This window comes from Antrostomus carolinensis, unplaced genomic scaffold (assembly GCF_000700745.2).
Source record: "Antrostomus carolinensis isolate BGI_N321 unplaced genomic scaffold, ASM70074v2 scaffold13176, whole genome shotgun sequence".
In the NCBI taxonomy this organism is placed as follows: domain Eukaryota; kingdom Metazoa; phylum Chordata; class Aves; order Caprimulgiformes; family Caprimulgidae; genus Antrostomus; species Antrostomus carolinensis.
Genome location: NW_010321225.1, coordinates 1 through 17,094, shown reverse-complemented (window position 1 = coordinate 17,094; position 17,094 = coordinate 1). Strand labels below are relative to the sequence as shown.

General features: G+C 42.0%; 1 protein-coding gene across 1 annotated transcript; it reads right to left on the bottom strand.

Annotated features, from left to right (window-relative positions):
- Positions 1-7,156: 7,156 nt before the first annotated feature.
- Positions 7,157-17,023, bottom strand: HHAT (hedgehog acyltransferase; the record flags this gene model as incomplete). The annotated part of the gene is made up of 6 exons (XM_010169861.2): positions 16,921-17,023; positions 15,491-15,558; positions 13,368-13,481; positions 12,565-12,759; positions 11,300-11,512; positions 7,157-7,328 (listed from the first exon to the last, which is right to left on the bottom strand). Coding segments are annotated over exons 1-6 (856 nt in total), but the record flags the coding sequence as incomplete, so codon positions are not given.
- Positions 17,024-17,094: the final 71 nt, after the last annotated feature.

Below are 17,094 nucleotides of genomic sequence, written 5' to 3'. Positions count from 1 at the left end.
AGAACAAAGAAATGGCATACAGTTAAGACCAATAAATTAAACCCACAGAACAGCCACAACAATTGTGTCATACACACATACATCTCAGATGTATGTCTCTACATCAGACACACTGACAAAACACATATATACAGATTTCTAGTCAAATGTGTTTTCACAATTACAATAGCTATTAATATCCTGGATTAATCCAGTGCAACAATTATATTAGATAATGATACTGAGAAAGCCGGCTGGAAGAAACTCTCTAAGACTCCTTTTGGAGTTTTAGAAAGCAGGTATTATTTATTGCAGCGCTGGACACACACAGAAATCGCTCCCCCAAGGTGTGTGTCTGTCTTTGTTTCAACACACATTATATTTGACTGAATACATGCATATTCATTGACCTTCTGAGAAATTATCTACATATGCAAAACATTTCCTGTAACTATTCAGCATATGTAAGTGTCCTTCACGCTTGCACAGTAAAATGAGTCGGTGGTCTTCGATAGGCTTTATCACGGCGTTCACTGATTGATTTCTTCTTCGACCTCACACAGGGGCATCTCTCATACGCTTGTGACAGTGTTCCTTGAAGAATTTTTAGTCATTAACCTTTATCTATATGTTCTTCCTCGAGTCTAGGAACCTCTGACAGTTTTTACGTGAAAACACCCGCAAGGGTCCTTAGGTTATCGAATTCTCAAAGGGCTGAGGAGAACAGATGTGAGTTTGCACAACTGAATGATCTAAGAAAGCAGATACATGCAAAACACCTTAGTGATAAAAATTCACTTCAAGGCTGCCAGCAATCTAAGAGGACTGATGTAATGTAACAACTGAGTGATTTCTAAATCTTCTGCTACCTAAGGATCTTACTAAGTTTTACAACTAAGTAATTAACAGTTGCAAGTGAAGCCACTAAGTGATTTATAAATCTTCTAAGGGTTTACTCTTTCAATAATACATTTTATTCACACAGATCCCGGCTTTCATCATTCCCTATACCTTGTAAGACCAACATGAAGCTCTGTTCATATAAGTAGAAATGTGGAAATTGTGCTGAATCACCAGGCTAAATATGAAGCCTTATGAGGAAGATATAGGCAGTGGTTTTTAACCTCTCCATTTTCAGAATCAGACTTAACACACAAATGAATTAGCAACACTCAACATCCATTCCAGTTTCTATGTAACCAAGTGTACTCTAGAGTGAACTTTACCATTTATATTCTACATTGTCACAGTGAAAGAAAAAATAAATCACTTATTTCAAATTTAAGATATTTCAACTAGTACTGTTGAGCTCCCTGTTAGTATATGTCAGTGAATTTGTCATTCAGCTACAGAAGCCCAAAGAACATATGTTGGAAAGGATCACCAATCTACCTGCCCTTTATTTATTTCTTTTCTCAGGCTTCATTACATACCAAGTTCAAGTGTTACTCACTAGAGCAGATGAACCTCTGATCTAGCCCAGTGTGGCTATTCTTCTGGTATGCTGCAGTTCACCAGGATACTGGATTACTGGAATCCACAGTGGATTTTATCTTCAGTGCCTGCAAATCTTCATTTTACAATGTAAAATGTAAATGCAGCAAATTAAACCCAGTTAACTTTAAAAAATTAGAAGAATGAATTATCAGGATTTCTATTAACATGGAATCTGGGTCTTCCTGGTGTGTCATTAATTCTGAAGGCACCCAGTTCTTTCAGACAATCTTACTGATGAGATCAATCTTGCAGAATGAGATGCAGCACTGATACAAAAACACAGAATTGCTATAAACACTGCATTTAGTGCTTAGAGTTACATAAGTACAAATGCCCTGATACTGTTCAAAATGAATAGTTAGCTATCATCATAGACACAATTATTTGTGAATATAGACACAATGATTGGTGAATCCAGGAAATGCTCTCATTCACCAAACAATGGCTTCCTGGGATCGATAAAGAACAATACTGTGCTGCCCAGTTGAGATCTTTAAATTAATTCTGTGTTCAGACATTAACATCCCTCCCACAAACCAAAGGGCTGTATATACAGGGCAAACAGGTACACACAGTTAAAAAAACCAAACACTAAGGATACAGTCCCATCGTATTTTTCATTCTACTCCTGATGTGGGATCTAGTATTTGTCCACTGGAATACCATATTGCTTGTTATCACCTGCTTTTCATATAATTCCTACCACAAAAGAGCAGCACTGCTGAGGATCTGAAGCCAAGGTGTGCTGCCAGGACAGGGGTGTTGGGATAAGCAGTTCCGAGAAGTGACCCATTCAGAGGAGAGCAGAGCCCAGCCCAAGAGGGACCCTTAATACGGCACCGTCAGCTGCCCATCATGCCTGGAGGGTCTTGGAGAGCAGTAACATCTGCTGGAAGAGTGGGGTGCCACTGGCACCCATTGCATTGAAGGAATACACAGCGCAGTGCAAGAGACACTGAAGAAACAAGCGCAAGATCTCACATGGATATTGTGTTCTATCTCACACTATCCAGAGCGTATGGCCAAAAGCCTTCCCCAACATCCAGACAGGGAGCAAGATTCCCACTACCCTACACAGAGAAGATTAAACCCTGTGGGGGCTGGAGCTACACATGATGACTGGAAATCTTTTATAACTAAAGTTACCCAAAACAGTTAATATTTGGATACCTAAAAGCACTTCTATCCAAAGCTAGCTCTGACCACCTCCTCTTCTTCCATACCAGAGACTGACATTCCCTCTTGGAGATTATACTTGCTACCAAACACACACAACTGACCACATGCAACTGTGTACAGTATGAAATTATACTTTTTTCAGACCCATTTGATGCAGCCTTTTGTTAATGCACATGGCATTTGGTCTCCAGTACCACAGTCACAGCTTTCTGCGATATAAGCATGTATGTTTAAAGAAGTATGTGCAGAATGCTAAAGGAAACAATTTCAATATGAGCAGGAATATGTGGTAGAAGAAATTCTGGCATCTATGTGGCACATAGGGATTATAGCATTGAGGAGGGGAAGGCATACACTGAAAACAGATCCATAGTATTTTTCTATTGGATTTAATACATGGAAGATGTGGGTGCATCCAGCTTTTTCTCATATCATGGAGAGAAATCCAGTGGAAAATCTTCAACACGGAAAAAAAAAAGTATTAAACAATGAATTTTGTACTGTCTAGACAAAGAGCTTAAATAATGAATGCCTATTTTCTCTTTCAGTAGAGAAGTTCTAAATAATATGAAGAATAGTTTTAAGAAAGCTGCTGTTCTTCAGAGGACCTTTCAACAAGGACTCCAACCATTTTTCATTTAAATCCCCCAAAATCCAGGACCTCTAGTGCAACAAGACACATACCTTCCTACTCAGTAAAGAACTGATGCACAGAGTACACAAACTGCTATCCCTCAGAGCAGGTGGCTGACTCTGTACTTCCATAGCTCATTGATCCATATGGCAGGAACTTAAACTGCCTTTCCTGGCAGCTGCCAAGCACAAGTTATTAAATGTATGGAGAGGAGTAATCCAGGAAAACAGGGGTGACCAGGAGAGAAATGGAGGTCCTACCTTTACATGAACTGCACGTACACTGTCTGCTCATAATTCCCAACATTCTTATCACCCAGTTAATGACCTTAAAACTTGCCAGTTACGAATACCACCTGCAGATAACAGGAATTAGAAAGATCACACAGATAGTTCAATTACAGCAGTTCTCCCATCCACAGTACAACAACAATGCAGGAAAGCATGTGCCACATCATTGTTCATTCAAGAGACAGGCTTCATCTACCCAGATTATACAGCTAATAACGAGACTGGAGGATATTCAACCAGCAAAGGGTGAAGCAAAGCTACAATGCCCTCTGAGCCTTTAAGACACTATGGTAACGTGTCACCAGAAACACACGGCTCAGCTTGGTTATCTGGAACAGAAGATGGCTTCCTCTAGAAGGGGAGATACTCTGCACTGACTCTGACATGCCCACATTCAGAAGAGTAGGAAAATGCACAGAACTAGGCATTTGCAAATTAATTGGAAGGCATGACATAACATAACCTATAGGCAAGAGTGCTGTTACAGTAATGCAGGTACTGGCTTGTAAAGGGCATGGAGAAAAGAAGAACGTGAACATTTAACCTATGAGGCTATTTGGTTTAGCTGCAAAAGGACACAAGTCCTTTTGATACCAAAACCACCACAAAGACACAAACCACCATACAATTCACAAAATGTACTAACAGTAGCTAGTGCAAGCAAACAGTAATATTGAAGGCAGCTTGTACCTCTGTTACAGTTAAATACAGAGGCATCAAACCCATACATGCACCACTTTGTATATTGCTGCTTCTATAAACTCATTTGCCTTATTCCTCCCACACAAGAGAAAATACTTCTCTTGCTGCTGGGTTACCACATTCTCCCAGGTATTATTTTTTCTTAAGTTTATACCTGTGTGCACTCAGCAATGTTATTTCAGGTAACTTTAGCATTTCTGCCTTATCATTTCTGGTCATGTACATTTACCAATGTTGTACACTGGCATCTTTAAACTAACATTGCACTTCAGGTTTTCTTTTGGTTTAGGGTTTTTATTTCTTTGCAGTCTCACCTCCCAGGAACACCACACAAAGTGATGCAGAACACTATGTAGCTTCACACTTCTGAGGTGTAAATTGACCATCACTGCTCTTAAGATGCTGAAAGCAAAATCTCATAGCACTCGTCTTTACCTACACTGGTGGCATTTATTGACCATTGTTCAAAGATATTCCAGAAGAAAAACAGAGGAGCAGCTATAACGTCCTTAATTAGAGCCGACTGCAAAACAGCCTTTCCCCCAAGCTGACCAGGCTGTCGGGGTAGCCAGGCATCACAATTTCAGTAGATGCTCCATGCTGCTTTGAAGCTGCTGTAGTTAAATGGGAAACACAAAACGAACAAAAAACCCAGCAGTGCAAAAAGGCTAACATACCATGTGGTTAATCCTCCTGAGTCAACAACAAGCTCCTTCCTTGGTCTCAAGACTTGGTTATCTGATGTAATTCATTTTAATAACACAGAATGTGAAATAATGGAGGGGAGTGTTTGGGTCTGTACAAGAACTGTTGTAGAAGCATGGCAAGATCCATACGGAAATGGATTAGGCTGGAACAGGCTGCCCAGGGAGGTTGTGGAGTCTCCTTCTCTGGAGACATTCAAAACCTGCCTGGACGCCTTCCTGTGTGATCTCATTTAGGTTCCTGCTCCGGCAGGGGGATTGGACTAGATGATCTTTCGAGGTCCCTTCCAATCCCTGACATTCTGTGATATGGTAAGGATCAACAGAAAAATACTACCAGTATCCTTGCTCATATATCAGTGGCTCCTTACAGCAAGTCACAACAGTGGCCTGTCACTGGTTTGAGTCTTAGGAGACCTGTATAATTGTTATGATAAAACTTGCAAAGGAACCATTTGAGTGACAAGCTTCTGCCTCAAAATCTCATTTGTACTATAGTATTTAAAAACCTGCTTTCATTACTACAAAGACAAAGGCCAGTGAGACTAGGGTTAACACTTTGAACATACCTCTCCTAAAAGTAGGGTCTGACAGGGGACTTATTTCAATTACAAACGATCATTATTTTAATTAGACAGCTTTACAGTCCAAAGCTGCTTTAGCACAGCCTTTCATCACCTGTTACTCTGAGGCATTTTAGCCTTTTCTAATAATCTGTTCAAAATGCATTTTAATTCTTAGGATATAACACTCAATTTCATCAAATAAATATACAGCCTACTTAGCTATTGTCTGGAAAGTAACTCCCCCTCCCATCCTTTTTTTTTTTTTTTTTTCTTTTAAATCAACATTAGCAGTCTGGAATGGAGGGAGGAATCCACCAGTAACAGCAAAGCTGGAATATTTTGTCCGTAATTCTGTAGCCTTGCCTGCCTTATCCAGTGGCCAGCACTTACAAGGTTCCACATGTTCAGTAACACAGCAAAGTTTTTTGTCAGACATACAGATAGCACCAGGAGCTAACAGATTTAATTAATCAATGAACTGACATTTAGAACAGAAGACAAAAACTCAGAATCCACTATCTAAACAGTGATTGAATCAAATGAACCATGGAGGCAAACTTCTCACTTTCTGCTCTTGCTCTTTTTATGTATAAAAATTACATATTGAAACATACATTAAATGTGTGTGTGTATATATATATATATATGCACATACATATACACAGAGAGAGTGCACATATTGCCCTCTACTGACCAGAGTCCAATACACAAGTGTCCTCCAACAGACACACTGCTCACCATACATCATCTCCCACGAACGCTTGACAGGACCATACCAGTGTGTGTATCGACTCCTGTTACTTGCTGGTACAATAAGAGGCATCTCCTTCAATTCAGCAATCACCAAGGGTTTTTCAGAACACAACTTTAAGGTCTGGGTTTTCTTTGCTTTCGTTCCTCCTACCTGGTGATACACACAGGACAGTGGAAAAATCAAACCAACCACATATGCCAGTGGCTTATGGGTTAGCCTACATCTACCTACATACCAGCACCCAAAGTTCTTACTCTTTTATGCTACGTTCATCACTGCTCATTTTTTTCCCCCCACAGTTAGGCATTTTAATGGGAGCTGGGAGGAGGCAGAACAGAGGAAAGTCAAGCAGGAAAACAGAGCTGAGAGGCACTGACTGCTACTTTTGGGCCACCTTGCTTGCAATTCCTTCCCTCTGCTCTTTTCATAACTACTGTCATTTTACCTTTTAACATGAATACAAACCAGAAACATCAAACACAGAAAATCAACAAACACTAATTCTTAACATTGCCTCTCCTCCATCCCTACACATTAAAACTTTTTTTTTTTGTTGTTTGAAGTGTTCAATTCCATGACCTGGCAGGGAAAAGCTACTTTAGACCAAAGTTTAAACACACACTTTAGACTGGAAAAAATACAGAATATTTTGTTAATTTAGAAAGCAGCTCAGTAAGTTCAACTGTAAACTTCCTAGAGGATCTATTAAGAGTCTGTAGATGACCTTTTTGACAGTGACTGGCCATAAATTACTATTCATAAGTACCAACAGATGGACATAAAAGAGAAGTAGACTGGGGTTCTTGAAGTGGGGTGAGAAGGAAGATATCTGCTATTGTTTCTGTACTCACCCAAAGCCCAGTATGATGCAGCTTCCAAAGGTGGAACACTGCTGTAGAGAGCATGAATGTACATGAGGTGAATCATCAGTTCAGCCAAGCACCACCAAAAGAAAATACGAATAATGCCCACGATTAAGATGCCAAGATTGGTCTTCACACTGAAGGCTTCTTTTCTCCTCATCTAAAGAAGAAACACAAAGAGGTGATTGGCACATAACTGACCATTTTACTCAAATACTCATCCTGAGAACTTTTTTTTAGATTTCATAAGCTATTCATTACTATTACTAAGGGAACCATTTCACTACGCCATTTGGAAATTCCTGACTGACTCTTGAGGGAGAGTAGTCTGTCCATTCTCAACCTCAGTAAGCAGCAGAGATCAACAAGAGGACAAATATACACTGCACCAAACTGTTGTAGAAAAGGCCAAGTGCTGTTAACCTGAACGGAATCCAGACAGGAGACTTTTTTTTTTTTAAATTCCTGTAACTTGATCAACCTCTAGAGATAATCAAAATGTTTAAAGAAGCTACAGCTATGAAGGAGAAGGTTTCCCAAGCAGCAGCCCTACCAAACACAGAAACAATGACTGCTTGTTCTTAAATTATCTCCAACATCTACCAGTTGCAGAGGGTTATTTGAGGACAGTTCTTCATTTTTTTCCTCCTGTAGCATTGCCAAGGTCAGCAAGACCTTCACAACGTGCTGAGCAAATGGCAGTTGAATGCAAGTTAAACATCAGATAAGACAAGGTTTGTAGTTGACAGGTTTGTCAAGATGCCCCAAACTCTCATGATGCTAACCGTAGCAAACACATTGGTATACTGTTGGTGCTTTAAGAGCCAAAGCTGCAGGTGGCCTCAGCCCTGAGAAATTAATTCCTGACCTTGAGTGAAAAATAAAACAAAGTGGCAAAACAAGCAAGAATGTGTATGAGACAAGATAAGGGATGTTTGTGTGCTGTAATCAGTAACCAGTCATCAGTAGAAGAATGGCTTGTGAACAGGTGGAATTATCCAATCATGTCAGTTGTTCAGGCACGCGTGTGATAAGCGGTAACGAATCCAAAGTGAGAGAGTGCTGCGTGCTTGGGGCGTGCTGGAGGAAAAAAGGATATATAAGCTGTGCAACGCTTCAATGAAGTGCTGATGCCTGAAGACATCTTGGTGTTGGTCATTTCTTCACCCGCCGCAGTATACTGTTATTCTACCTTCTTTCCACAATAAAAGAGAATACAATCAAATAAAAGAAACCTAGGACTGCCTAAAAATTCAGTCATGTTTTGTACACCTATCATTGTCTGTGTGCAATATCTCCTCCAGTCTCTCACTGGCCACCAAAAATGCACAAAGAAGAATAGGAACCAACCCATCTGCACAGAAAAAATCCCCCCATAACTGCAAGCACATAGTACAGCTAACATACAGTTAGCTCTGCTCACTTACAAATGAAGCAGGACACTCATTTGGAAGGTTCATTTGTACCAGCTGGATGAAAGCTTGAAGATTACCATTTAATCGCTGGGATTTGCACAACAGGCCTTCAAACTCATGACTAGAACTGCTATGTCCTGCTTCAACCCACAAATTCAGCAGGGTCATCAATGAAGTGTCAGTCTCTCATTTTTGCCTGGCAATGGATGCCAATTGCCAGTACTGGTATTTCACTCTTCAGACCATACAGCAGTTTCTCTGGCTCCATCTGCAGGACTTCTTTCCAGTGTGCTCAGCAAGAGCCCTCATCTCAGCCTCAGTTAAGAAGTTCTGCAGGTGGTCTTTTCTGATAGCAGCAATAAACACACTCTTTGGTACTGTGCACTTTGAATCACCTGCTGGGCACTGCAAACTTCAAAACCCCAACCTCACCTGTCAAAGCAGCAAATCCTCCACTCAGGTTAAGAGCTCTGACAATGTACTTCAGCAAACACCAACAAGAAACACATTAAGATTACTCCATTTGTTCCATCTTCTTTACAGCTTTAGCCAAATAGGTTTGTGCATATTTAAATAAGAATCTACTGCAAATACAGGCATCCCATTCTCAATCTTCCTTTTTTTTCCTCCTCACACCAAGAATACAGGTGGTCTTTGCACAAGTCTTTGCTAAACCATATCAGAAGAGCCCAGTTCCAATGCAAGACTCCCTCTCAATTTCTCCTACCAGCTACCTCCAAGTTGCTCTCAACTTGGAGTCTTATAGGCCTTATGAAACATTCCTTAAAAAAACCCAAAAAACAAACCCTCTCTCTCTGCTAAGGGTAAAAGAATATAGGTGGAATTTAACATACTTCAGAAGCTACAAAACAATAAACAGTAAAAAATAAATTGCCTTAGTTTCTATGCAAGCCTATGTGGACTTTTCCTACAACATCCAGCCCAGGATTACAACATGCAGCCTTGCATCTTCCAAAGCTACTGAAGACAAATGAGCACAGGAATTGTCACTCAGAGGTCTTCCAGAATCTGTTTTCACTTTCATAAAACCCAGTCTATTTGCTGAGGCTTCAACAGAAAATTTCCAAATAGAAACAGAAGCAAGCGACGCCTAGACTTCTACACATAAACTGAAACAGCAGGTTTATGGTTTGAAATGTCCACTCATCCACTTTATCCCAATGATGTTAGCTATAGACATCACAGGTGGTGATTTCACTTCTTACTCAAATGTGCAAGAAAATAAGGAAAGCAATAAAGCATGGAAATCTGGGGTTTCCCTGTCACGTAGAAACAGGCTTGAAAAGCAGCCTGTACAGCACTAGAAAAAGCCTGCAGTAAGATAGGTAGGTCTTGCACATTAAAGGAGCTGCTCAGCTTGCCAAAGTCTGAAGAACAGCTTTCCAAGTAAATCATCAGCTGTTTTCCACCAACATGAGGGAAACTGAGGTCTTCAGGAATTCCCAATACAAACCAGCAGCTTTCTGCAGCTCTGAAATCTGTTTCAGAGTTAACTGCCAGCTGCTGCTGAAAATGTTACCTTATTCCATCTGATGGAGGAAAGAAAAACAAAATTCCTGTTTCAGCAGCTACATGCTAAAATTATGAACACACTCAAAATGTAACAACATGTGTCCTTGGCTCCCTGGTTGAAGGGATGAATCTGATGTTAGACAAAAAAGACATTCTGTAAAGCAGAACAACTTGGGGAGGAAGGTTTGTCTTAAAGCTGATATTCAGAACACTGCCAAATTCCCAATTCTATGTTCAAAATCATCCAGTCTTTGCATTCCTAGAACATTATTTGATATTTTGAAAATTATGTGGAAGATTGCTTTAGACACCCAAACAATTCTTAACCTCCAAGAACTAAGTAAAAATTGAAATCCTTCAAAACACAAGTAAGGGGGAAAAATACTATAGAATCAGTTATAGATGAATTCAAAATACGCATGAAAACTCATTTTCTGTAGAGTTCTTCGTTTGGTTTCTTTCCCCTCAAAGTACCTCCTTGAGGGAAAAATATTTCTTTCAGAAAGAGAGAGAACGGAGTCTGATAGAGATTAATCATCCAGCCTTCAATAACTATTTTGCTTTCTTTCTACCTTCTGTAACGTTGGAGTCTAATCAAACTCTCTCCACTCAAGCCCTAGATATAAAAAAATTTATTTTGAGAATATATTTTGACTAAATATATTCTCATTGTTAGTTACCAGCCTTATGCAAGTTCAGTATTATGCCATGGCTGGCATACAATCATGAATATCCAAGACTGGTTTGTAACTACAGCCTTCCCTTTTGCATACTTCAACACTTGCAGAGAAAAGGATGATAGATACAGGCTAACATTAGGAACACCTTCTGTCTGAAAGTCTCATCAGTATCAATTTTTGTCAAGTAGGTAACTAGAAAATAGACACAAACTCAGGCTTACCTGTAAACTACATTATGAAACACACCATTAAAAAGAGCATCTCAAGGAAAACTGGATGATATTGTCTACCTAACATTTTCTCATGATTGGTATTAAAATCTCTCAAGATGAAGAAAAAAAAATCAACGTATCATGCTTTAATCTGTTCCTCAAAGTACAGGCCTGTGTCTAGATTTGGCAGTTGAAAAGAGATCACCAACCACTTCAATAGCTCTTTGCTCAGTTCACCTGAGGTGCAGACACACTGAAAATCTGTAACTGTATGATCTTAAAAACAGTTACCTGCTTACTGAATTCATCAAAATTCATAAGGGGCCCATTGTGGAATGTGGGATAATAAAACACATATGCCAGCATCCATAGGAACGAGTGGGATGACTTCTGAGCAGGTCCATGCCAGCAGTACTCCAGGCTGAAGCTGGTGCAGAAGAGACAGCGAACAGACACAGTGAAGAGCAGCAGGTAATACTCATTTTCTGTGTCGTACCACTTTCTCTGAAAGACAAAACAAAGCCAGATCACAATGGTGTAATGCTGTTTTCTATATGGCAGGACAGCGATGTCCACCCAGATCCTAACTTTCAGTGTCACCAGCAGCTGGTGACAAGCAGCTGAATTGAACAGCACTACTTAATGCATGAACAAGCACTGGCTGTTGATGGAGAAACAGTCTCCAGAACTACTGCAACTAGCATTAAGAGAAAACAGCTTGATTTCAGAAACATATTATGTTGTGAAGAACTATGACAACAGGAGAGCTTTTCTTAGAGAAATGCCATTATCTCCCTCAAGTTTGGTCCAGTAATACACTATCCAAACCAGCTGTCAACCCTGCTGACAGCAGAGGGACTGACTGCAGGGGCTGAAGCCAAGGCTGCAGTTGAGATCTGAAGAGAATCTGTCACTCTTACGAAAGCCTGAGGCTGGAAAGATGTTCCTGAGCCTTTATCAAGTTTTTGCACTCCATCACACCTGTTTCCAACCACAAAAACACATCATCACAAAAAAACTTGGAAACATCAGCCAACATAGTTTGGCTGATTATATTTGTATTGCAGTGACCCCTTTCCTCCTCTCAGTGAGACACAAGTCTGTGTACACCCCGTGAAGAGACCCTACCTGCTCATCTCCCCTCTGCCCTCACCCTGAACATCAGAACAAGCCTCATAACATACGCCCAGCAACTCCTGGACATGAACCAAAAACACCAGCACCTTAAACTGGTATGCTTAGAGCTCCAAAGAAAAAGAAATGTGTTTACTAGGGCATTAGTAAAGTATTATCATACTCCAGTTCTACTGAATACCACTAACACATTAAGGCACACACTTTCATCTCAATGTACCAGCCAGCATGAATGAGATATACGACTTTTCTAACTGGAGAAGCTCCAGCATGAGCCATGGCAGCTCCACTGCTCAAGGTTTTTCAAGTCAGCCTCTGCTTACATCAAATGAAGGGACAGCACACTGTCATATAGATAGCTGCCATAATGGACAAACACCATCATAATTAATCTGATACTTAATTAGTCCTTCTCACATTACCTTGGCTTCTTCCACAGCTGGTATGCGTAAAGTGGACAGCAGGATAAGGGAGCACAACCATGTCAGGAGTGACAGCTGAAACTGAGCCACAGCAAATGAAATGGTTGCATGTAACAAAATGACAGCAAAGCCCTTGATTCCAAGTAACAACCAGCAGGCAGCCATTCCATAAATCATCAAGCACCATGGTTTATACTGTTAGAAAAAGAAAAAAGAACAATTTTTAGTTTGATGATTTCTAAAGGAAAAAAAGAAGCACTCAATATCTGTGCTGTCCTACAAAGGATCTATAGTAGAAACAAATACAGTCAACACATATGAAACAATACAGGGAAACCCCACTGTACCCATAAAAACAGAAGGGAAGGGGTTTCTCTAGCAGCATGTGTCAAATCCAGAGATCATAATTTCCTCCTTTCCTTCCCCAGACTAGCAGGTGTGACACCACATGCCAGTCATTTCCCACAATCATGCAATCATTTAGCAACCATGCCAAAACACAAGCAGTCATCACTTCACAATCTTGGAAAGAGCAACTATACCCTTCTTTCATGTACAGGTCAAATGACACTGGTTCACAACAAAGCACATGCTTTTAAAGGTTGGAGGCTGAAGTCTCCAAACACAAATCTAAAGCAACTTACCTCTTACTCTCACCTGTGCATTGTTACAGACCCACTCACACAGTTCATCCCACAGAATGGGATTTCCCCACACTCAGTAGCCTCAGTGCCATGTTTTCCATGCCCAGAGTAATCTGAAACCCACAGAAACTCCCTGCTGCGAAGAAAATCCATACATACCTTCTCCACCAAGAGCCTGGACACTTGTGATACCAGCAGGTGACCAGTAAGAAGCCACAGTATACGTTCCCTTCCCCATTCAATCCAGTAGCTCCACTCAAAGTCCAGGGGATCCTGGGGGGATCAACAGAACTGGTCAGTATGTGTATCTGGCCACAAAAGCATGCTCTTGCAGGACAAGGAAACATCTCCATAACACACCAGGTCTGCTACCCAACACCACAAAACTCCACATCTGTGGATTGTCCCGTTGCAGCAATGCAGTCTGATCACTTACAGTGGTGAGCTCCAGCAGCTCTGTTTTGACTTCCAATGGCATGAAATTCAGAAAAAAAAGCTTTGGATACTGTCATAACTCCTAAACCCCACACTAGCACTACATCTGACCTAGTAGCAACTGCTGCCACTCCCTACAAACACCATGGGAGGTTTTTTTTTTAACCACCAAGAGGGCAGGGAAGTACCCACACACACCTCCACCCTGGGACATGGGCAACAAGCTGGTGCCTACACAGAGATGCAGCCTGGAACAAGAGTCCCACTTCTCAGGGCTCCCTAGTCCAACACATTGCTTTGGTTCCTTGTTGAGAAGTTTCTCAGAAAACAACAAATTAAGTCTACTACTGTTCCTGACCATCTCTTCAAACGCAACAAATTCACACCTCTGCTTGCCTTGATCCTTTTAATTTTAGGATTTTTTCCTTTAGAAGGAAAAAAACAAAACCACTTTGGACTATACTTAATTCATGCAAAGTTTAGCCAGAAACTTTTCTTTTTTAAACTTCTGTCAGCCTTTTAAGAAAGGCAACAGAGAAGTAAATCACTGCCTTCCCTGTGCATGCCCTTCACCTCTCCTGAAGGATTGAGAGAGCAACACTGCTCTGTCTTGGAAAACCAACAGTTTGGGTGAAAAGTCACCTTGCTGGAAGAGAAGTTTCACTCCCTGTTTCAGTAAAGCCTAGGTGGGATCAGATGAAGTCAGGTCAGCTGTAGTTTCCTGTGACATGGGGTTTTATCTCAATTAGGCAAGAGGGATCAGCTGGTAGCCTCATGTCCCATACAGAGTCCCACTAAAAGTTCATCTCCACACAACTGCTTCATGGCTTTCTTGAAAGCACACGTTAAGGGTCCCTTACGAGCAATGATGGTGGGCCTAAACACCAAAATACCTCCACAGACATGCATTCATGATCTTGGGTAAATCATCCTCAATATTAGTTATCATAGAATCATAGAATCATAGAATGGTTTGGGTTGGAAGGGACCTTAAAGATCATCTAGTTCCAACCCCCCTGCCATGAGCAGGGACACCTTACACTAGATCAGGTTACTCAAAGCCTCATCCACCCTGGTCTTAAACACTTCCAGGGAGGGGGCATCTACAACCTCTTTGGGCAACCTGTTCCAGTGTCTCACCACCCTCACACTAAAGAACTTCTTCCTAATATCTAATCTAAACCTACCCTCTTTCAGTTTAAAGCCATTCCCCCTAGTTCTGTCATTAACTGCCCTAACGAAAAGTCCCTCCCCAGTTGCACTAGTTGTGCTTCACAACAGGACGTGAGGTCAAAAGCAAGCAAGGTGAGAGGAGGCATTGGTTGGTTTTTTATTTTGGAGTACCAGGATGCTAGTTTTCTTAGTAGTTTTTTTTAAGACCAACCATGTTTCTTTAAGCCCTTATGCCTCAAAAATCTGTTCTCCTCTGCGCTAGACTACAGGCCAACCAAGAGGGAAAAGCATGTTCACTGATGTTAAGCACTATCCAAAGCACTCAGTGACAGGAAAAAGGAGAAAAAGGCTGCAGGAAATGTCAAGGGTGATCATAGCTTTTAAGGCCTAACAATAAAACAGAAAGTTATTAAGTGATGTAACGAATGAGAAACCCTCAGGCCATGGATCAAGAAACAAAACTTTGGTTATGATTCTCAGATCTAGACATACTTGGCAAGTCCTTCTTCCTCATTAGAGACAAACAGACTAAAATTAACTATGAATATCCAAATCTGCAAAGTTATTACAAACCTCTGAAGCTAAATCAGAAGCTCAGGTGAGCAAAGGGCATGGAGACATCTTAGCATTATTGCCACAAAATAAAAGATGCTGGTACCAGTCACCCATCCTACCTTTTTGAGGCCCTGGAAGAGAATCCCTGGTTCCAGTCCAAACCTTCTGTCCATTGCAGCTTCATATTCTGCAGAGAACAACAAACCTTTGCTAAGGACATAGCAGCCAGTGTAGGGAGAGTCAAGGATGCAGCCTCTGCTGCTCAAGAGCAACACATTTCCATGTTGCTTCTGCCAGTGGGGGACACTCAGAGCCAGGGAAGGGCACATCACCACGTCACCGCTCACTAGGCGAGCTGCCAGGCTAGGCCACAGCTCTGCCCCGCAGCAAAGGCAAAGCCACTGAATAGCCCAGGACCTATGCTTTGATTCCCCCCTGCAATAGGGGCAGTAGCAGGTGGCAACCAACCTTTCATCACACAGGACCTGCACTAATCCTTGTTTCCTCTCTTTTCTGATGTCTCCCAGCAGAGCAGAAGGGACACAGACCCGACAGTGACCAGTAAAAAGCTCCTCAGAGAAACCACTTCCAGAGCCCATTCCCATGCAGCCTTTTGCCTTCTCCACAGAAGATGTGCTGCACATGTGGGTGCACAGCCCTGTACCCATTTACCCAGCACCTTCCTCACTGCCCTGGAAGTAAGTGCCTTTCTGGCACTCCTGTCTATCCCTCAGGCACGTGTGAGAGCCAGCTAGGGTCACCAGCATAGAACACCTTGTTCTTAAAGCCTAACAAGATGCAGTACACATTTCCCTAATGAGCCTCTCTAGCTATACTTTTATGAGATAATACTGCTTTCATTTCCCTTAAAATACTGATGTGCTAGAACACAGCTTCTTTTCATCGACGAATTGTATTTAAAGTGTTTAAAACCCCACTCCTACTCTGCACTGCACAGTCCCACTGAACTAAAACCAAGCCACTGCAGCAGCTACCAAGAAGTTACACAAGGCACAGGCAGGTGTTTGGAAACAAACTGACACCAAAGCTGCAGAGACAACCCAGCACAGGAGCCCCAGATCTCCAGGCAGGGCAGTACCCACCTGCCCTGGGGCCTCCCCAGGTTCAATCCTCAGCAGGCACCATCCAAAGGCACAGCTGGTTCTGAACCACTCACCTCCAAGTGGCTGCAGGTGAGAGGGTTCAAGACTAGCAAGGAAACACACCAGTTCAGACCAAACTTTCCCAAACTTCCTCCATCTGAGTAGCTGAGCTTCAGAGATCTCCCTCATTAGTTCCCTGACAGCCAAGTACCAGGACACCATTGCCAAGGGCCTTCCTAGCACCCGAGGTGGAAATCCCTGGGACAAAGCTCTCCGTCTAGCTGGCACACAGCTACTGCTTCCTCGCACAGGTCTGGTCTGCAGCCAGGCCGAGGGGCTCCTCACAGAAAAGCAAAGCAAAAACCAACACAGAGAGGACAACTCAAGCCGAGCAGCCACAAGTGGGAAGCGCTGCAAAGAGCAAGAATATGAGACCGCAGACTTACTCTGAGACACCTGGTGTGCTTCGTAGAAGGCGTAGAGGTGCGAGCCCACGGTGAGGAGCCCGTACAGACACATTTCCCAGGCCGGCAGCAGCATCGGCCCGGGAGCTGCTCCCCCGCAGACCCCGCCGGCCACCTCCCTGCGGGGAAAGAGGACGGGAGAGCTTACCCCAAGGA